The sequence below is a fragment of the Clupea harengus genome, unplaced genomic scaffold (assembly GCF_900700415.2).
Source record: "Clupea harengus unplaced genomic scaffold, Ch_v2.0.2, whole genome shotgun sequence".
Taxonomy (NCBI): Eukaryota; Metazoa; Chordata; class Actinopteri; order Clupeiformes; family Clupeidae; genus Clupea; species Clupea harengus.
The window spans coordinates 748-7,652 of NW_024880722.1; the positions used below are offsets into that span (position 1 = coordinate 748).

Sequence of the window (6,905 nt, forward strand, 5' to 3'; positions counted from 1 at the left end):
ACTCTCTTTGCATGGTGTTGGATACATTGGATGACTGTGAGGCAAAACCTACACAATGGGTAAGAACATCAGAGACATCCACTCTAGAATGTTCAGAATGACATCATCTGTGATGATCATCTGTGTTCTTTGCATGTCAGATGCTATTAGGGTGACAGATTTTTTGTCCTTTTTCATTTTGTAGACAACTCATCAAGCAATGGAACAACAAACTTGAAACCGACTCAAACATCTCTCACCCCCATACAGACATTTTGCATGGTCTTGTACTGTGTCATATTTGTATTGGGTGTTACTGGCAACGGCCTTGTTATCTACGTGACTTCAAGATGAAGACCACGGTTAACTCTATCTGGTTCCTGAATCTGGCACTGGCTGATTTCCTTTTCACGTTGTTTCTTATTTTCAACATCATCAGTCTTTCTGTCAATTATGAATGGCCCTTCGGAGATTTCATGTGCAAGTTCACCAGTCTAGTTCAAGTGATCACTATGTTTGTGAGCATCTTCCTACTTACAGCCATCAGTTTTGACCGTTGCTTGACTGTATGGGTGGTGGTTTGGTGTCGCAACAAGCGTACTCCAAACAAAGCCAGGCTCATTTGTGTGTTAGTGTGGCTCCTCTCCCTGGGGTGCAGCATTCCCTTTGTAATCACACGCGGTGCTATCAACAACAGGTGTCGCAAGACCTCAGATGCGCTCACAAGCAAGAACCTTGTGATATTCGTTTTGTGATTGGGTTTCTGATCCCTTTCCTCGTAATCACATGTTGTTACGTGGCCATTGGTGTCCGTGCAAACCGAACCCAGAGGAGAAAGAAGTTGAGGCCTTTCCTCTCCATCCTGGCAGTCATCTTGGCCTTCTTCATCTGCTGGCTACCCATCCAAATCATTGACCTAATTACGACAGATCAGTTATACATTTACAGCATAAACAAACAGCTCTTCAACAGTGATGTGTTCAACATGGCAAAAAAAGGAATTCCGGTGGCAGTCAGCTTGGCCTTCCTCAACAGCTGCATAAACCCCTTTCTGTACATATTCATGTGTGAGGAGTTCAGAAGAATCTGAAACGCTCTGTGTTGCTGGTGCTGGAGCATGCCTTTGCCGAGGAGCAGCTGGGTTACTTCACCTCTCAGGTCTCGGTCCCGTCACGCCAGTCCGTTTCTTCCGGCTCCATGCACAGAAGAGCAACGCTGACCTTCCTGATGACCTTTGAGAGAAGTCCATCCGTGGGAGAGTGAGCAGATGCTCAGGTGCAAAGCCACTGCTGGTTAAAGCAGGAAGGCTTCATCTTTGCTGTGTTAATCATCCCCAAAAGCCAATTTTGTGTTTTGATTGATTGTTTTAATTTTTTACTTTTAAAAATGCTTTTTTATATGCTGCGTCTGTATGGTGTTCATAGTATTTGTTGCTCTTTATCCTTAAAGTCTGAGGTAAAAAGTATGGTCTCTTCTGCTGAAAATGTTTATGCAGACTAATTGTCACAACGCTTGAACCTTGGTGTGCACAGTTGATCCGTATTCCCCTTTGACGAAAATTTCTAAATGAGCGAAAGCGATCAGTCCAAGTTTTACTATCCAGACGAAAATGAAAACATCAACAGCCATTCGGAAATTCAGAAGAAGCGAAGATTTGTTATTGAAAGTGATGATGAAGACTAGAAACTATAGTTTGAATCACTTGTCTTGTTACCTTACTGTAAATTAAAGCCATTTTAGCTGTGCCGTGTTGTCCGTTTTCTATTGATCATTATAACTTGAAGTTAGCAAGTAATTGGTTGCTACGCAACACCTGAAACACATTGTGTCCTGAGAAGACTTGAGAGCTGAACAAAACGACATGTTTTCTATTAACAATTACCATGTATTATCATTTACAAAATGAAAGGTGCGAAAAATGCCATATAATAAACAACATACCAACCTCGACCATTCGGTCATGCCGGGAAATATCAAAATTCGGCTTTGGCTTATCAACCTCGCTATCGCTCGGCCGATACATTAAAGCCTCAGTTTGATATTTCCTGGCATGACCTCACTCTCGGTTAGTAAGTAGTTAGTATTATGTTTACTGTTGTGCAGGCTGTTCATAATATACAAAGATCCAACTGCAGTGGAAGTCATGGCACTGACCCCCACAGTCAAAGTTATATTTTTCTCAAATTTTCTGACTTCAGATTTCTGATTCCGATTTCTGAGGTTGCATTACATTTTTGAAGTTGGGAATATCTAAGTTCTTAGTGGTTCTGAACGTGGCATTGTAAGACGGAACTTTCCTAGACCAATGAGGGAATAGGCGTCTGGAAGGTTTGGGTGGATGCGTCTCTCTCTTCGCTTTGCTGAAAACGTAACATTTATTAAAACACCTTTCTTAGTACGACCATAATTAATCTGACTCCATTTTCATTGTCTGACCCCATTCATTTAGGAGCTCAACTTTAGCTCCTAACTTTTAATGTAGCTTGCTACTATATAGATTGCTACTATCCTATCCTATTACACCTATCGTCTGTAGTTTGAATTCCTCTCTTACTTTTTAATAACCGGTTTCGTCTTGGAATAGTGTCGCTCAGGATATTGCCAGGGCCGATTTACATCTTAAATTATTCCACGGACACAAGCTGTAACTATTCTGGAGTCTAACTCAGAGGATTTACAGTGCTGTTACGGGACCTTATAGCATGTTAGTTCGACTTGGTTCAGTGACGGGCGCCATTCCATATAACCATTCGATCCAGTGCAGAGGCTGGTCGGCAATTCACCGCTATATAATATAATTAACAGTTCTGCTGTAGCATGTCTAGTCCAGTTGAGCTAGCTAGGTACCTCAAAGTCTTACACTTGTGGCCGCTTTGGGTATTGAACTACCTCTAGCCAGTCGTTTGTGGTAACACCGTTACCTAAGAGTACTTTTCTAGTTAAGAATTTCTACCAGAGGCCATAGTGGGTCAGAACTTAACAATTTATTATGTCAGGTACAAGTTACTAATACAGTTTACAAATTCAACAAGTATTAAGTTGTAAGTATTGCTCGTAGCTTGAATATTCTCTCCCTTGTACGTCGCTTTGGACAAAAGCGTCTGCCAAATGACTAAATGTAAATGTAAATGTAAATGTAAATTAAGTGAATAATCTAAAGTTATAAGTCTAAAGAAACACATGAAACATCCAAACACTTAGAGAACATGAACATACCTGGCTGCTTAGAAGTGACTACTCAAACGGTTGTGAGGGAGATCTGGAAACAGAATACTCCTGGATCTTTGAATATCTTCCCTTTAAATACCCATTTATTGCTCAATCTGGCCTAATAATTACCCAATAGATAGTGGGTTTTCTCGAGATGAGAATCACACATTAACAACCAAATGGAGGGGGTTCTCACCCAAAGTTGGGGTGTGCCCCCTCTGAAGAGAGATTCCTTTGCACTCTTACAGAGACCAGAATTATCATGTCTCTGATATCCATGCTCTAACTAATATATGCAGCTGTAGAACAGAGTCTGAACTGAAATGTTACATTGAAAGAAACCCCAGATCAGGCTCTGTGTGAAGGATCCCTTGTCGCATACAAGCATGGGGAGTTCAAGTTCAAAGTACTTTTTTGTCATTGTCACAAAAACAACGAGACAGACGAGTCAGCACCAGACAGCTAAAAAACTTAAGTTGCTGTGCACACTAACTGCCACAGCTAAAAAAAAAAAAATAACAATTAATAAATAGATAAATAAATATCCCTGAGTAAAAAAGCAATATATATATATATATATATTGAGGTGCATCAATGAGTGCAAGGTAGCATGTAGGGGAGGGGGAGGGTAGATCTTTCAAATCATAGACATATATAGGACCTATATACAGTATGTCTATGTTTTAAATGACCTCTGCTGCCGGTAAATACAACCCCAAACGTCCTGTCTCTGCTGGGCAGCACCACCAGAGTTTTGAACAAAATTTAAAAAGAGGAAGCGTGAGATGAATGCTAAGGGCTTGAGCCTTTTCTGCTTAGGCAACACTCATGACACATTAAAGGGCAGGGATAATGTGCTAATACATGTACATTTCACAAAATACTCAACATTACTACAGGAATATATCAGTTATAAAGTCACATTCATCCTTCCTTCATCCTATTCACTAGACAGGTCTCAAAAGCACAGAACGTAACTCACACCCAACGTACAGCCATCACATCAACAGTATTCTAATGTTGCCAGAAACGCAATCATTCAAGATTTCTTGACAACTGCTGTGATTTTTCATTCATGATTACTTCAATATGATTACTGTGTTTTTATGTTTCGTAAATGCAGCCACAGAACAGCCATTATCTGATGGTATTGCTTAAACAGACAGGCTGCTGTGGGCTGCACCAACAGCTTTCCTGTTATCTGATGCCAGTGTGAGTTCTCTCTTCTATTTCATACTTCTGGAGACACATGAGTGTGCAAAGAAGAAAAACAACTCAGACGGTAAGCTACACTTTTAATCATTGCATGTGATGGTGTTTCTTAAATGCAAACAAAAAACTGTCTTTTCTTAGAATGAGCAACTGGTACCGCTTCAGTCTAATTAAAAAATGTAGCTACTTCTTACATGGAAGAAATGTCTGTTAATGGTTTTGCATTCAGAAGATGTATAATTTAAGTCCACCCCTGTGCTGGTAAATAGATAAAAAAAATTTTTTTCATAAAGACACCATTACTGTGTGGAATATTTGATCAAAACATTGATCTGTATACTTTAATGTTTGAACTTTGAAACTGAATAATCAGATGATGTGGTCAGTGATATGATTACAATATACGTTTTTCTCAGTGTTGTGGGTCACATTTTCTTCTTTCATTGACGTTTGTTTTTAGACATTCCTCCGGTACTCTCTTTGCATGGTGTTGGATACATTGGATGACTGTGAGGCAAAACCTACACTATGGGTAAGAACATCAGAGACATCCACTCTAGAATGTTCAGAATGACATCATCTGTGATGATCATCTGTGTTCTTTGCATGTCAGATGCTATTAGGGTGACAGATTTTTTGTCCTTTTTCATTTTTTGTAGACAACTCATCAAGCAATGGAACAACAAACTTGAAACCGACTCAAACATCTCTCACCCCCATACAGACATTTTGCATGGTCTTGTATTGTGTCATATTTGTATTGGGTGTTACTGGCAACGGCCTTGTTATCTACGTGACAGGCTTCAAGATGAAGACCACGGTTAACTCTATCTGGTTCCTGAATCTGGCACTGGCTGATTTTCTTTTCACGTTGTTTCTTATTTTCAACATCATCAGTCTTTCTCTCAATTATGAATGGCCCTTCGGAGATTTCATGTGCAAGTTCACCAGTCTAGTTCAAGTGATCACTATGTTTGTGAGCATCTTCCTACTTACAGCCATCAGTTTTGACCGTTGCTTGACTGTATGGGTGGTGGTTTGGTCTCGCAACAAGCGTACTCCAAACAAAGCCAGGCTCATTTGTGTGTTAGTGTGGCTCCTCTCCCTGGGGTGCAGCATTCCCTTTGTAATCACACGCGGTGCTATCAACAACAGGTGTCGCAAGACCTCAGATGCGCTCACAAGCAAGAACCTTGTGATATTCCGTATTGTGATTGGGTTTCTGATCCCTTTCCTCGTAATCACATGCTGTTACGTGGCCATTGGTGTCCGTGCAAACCGAACCCAGAGGAGGAAGAAGATGAGGCCTTTCCTCATCATCCTGGCAGTCATCTTGGCCTTCTTCATCTGCTGGCTACCCATCCAAATCATTGACCTAATTACGACAGATCAGTACATTTACAGCATAAACAAACAGCTCTTCAACAGTGATGTGTTCAACATGGCAAAAAAAGGAATTCCGGTGGCAGTCAGCTTGGCCTTCCTCAACAGCTGCATAAACCCCTTTCTGTACATATTCATGTGTGAGGAGTTTCAGAAGAAGCTGAAGCGCTCTGTGTTGCTGGTGCTGGAGCATGCCTTTGCCGAGGAGCAGCTGGGTTACTTCACCTCTCAGGTCTCGGTCGCGTCACGCCAGTCCGTTTCTTCCGGCTCCATGCACAGAAAAGCAACGCTGACCTCCCTGATGACCTTTGAGAGAAGTCCATCCCCGGGAGAGTGAGCAGATGCTCAGGTGCAAAGCCACTGCTGGTTAAAGTAGGATGGCTTCATCTTTGCTGCATTTATCATCCCCAAAAGCCAATTTTGTTTTTGATTGATTGTTTCAATTTTTTACTTTTGAAAATGCTTTTATATGCTGCGTCTGTTTGGTGTTCATAGTATTTGTTGCTGTTTATCCATAAAGTCTGAGGTATAAAGTATTGTCTCTTCTGGTGAAAATGTTTATGCAGACTCATTGTCACAACAATTAAACCTGGGTGTGCACAGTTGACATACAGTGTCCATGAGTATGTATCTTATGGAGAATGACTTCATTTGTCTCAGCACTTCCATACTTCCACTTCAATGGACTTCTATAATCTGATGTTCTGTTTGCTAAGTGATTAGCTACTGGGTTATTTTTAATGGGGCTAATGGGCACCTCAGTCAAATTATCCTGAACGAAAAGGATAATCAGTGTTCTGTTCTCACCTAAAAGACAAAGTTTGTACTAAAGAGTTTCAAAGAGTGTTTCAAAAACAGGATGTTTCTGTGGCTACCACCTGTTCCAGGGGAAATATAGATGCTATTTTTGATCAGATATCTGATCATAATCTGCTACAAGCCACCCCTCTGCATGATCTTATTTGCACACAACACATGCTCACGATAGCATTGATTGCAACTCATTTTGGTCTAATTGTTCATGTGGTTTTTGCTGAGAGAAGTGCAACTCATTCCATATCTCGCAATCAAAAGAGGAGAAGGCCAAACACGTGTATCTGCAGTTTTGTTTATTGAAAGGC

The 6,905-nt window shown here is 40.8% G+C and overlaps 1 protein-coding gene and 1 pseudogene across 1 annotated transcript; both read left to right on the top strand.

Moving 5' to 3' along the window:
* The first annotated feature begins 258 nt into the window (after positions 1–258).
* LOC122132570 lies at positions 259–1,242 on the top strand (annotated as a pseudogene).
* Positions 1,243–5,134: 3,892 nt separating this feature from the next.
* LOC122132571 (C3a anaphylatoxin chemotactic receptor-like) lies at positions 5,135–6,121 on the top strand. Its single transcript, XM_042707243.1, has one exon. It carries the CDS (start codon positions 5,135–5,137, stop codon positions 6,119–6,121), a length of 987 nt encoding a protein of 328 aa, XP_042563177.1.
* Positions 6,122–6,905: the final 784 nt, after the last annotated feature.

Coding starts and splice junctions, on each gene's coding strand:
- LOC122132571 (XM_042707243.1), top strand. CDS start 5,135: ATGGTCTTGTATTGTGTCATATTTGTATTGGGTGTTACTGGCAACGGC.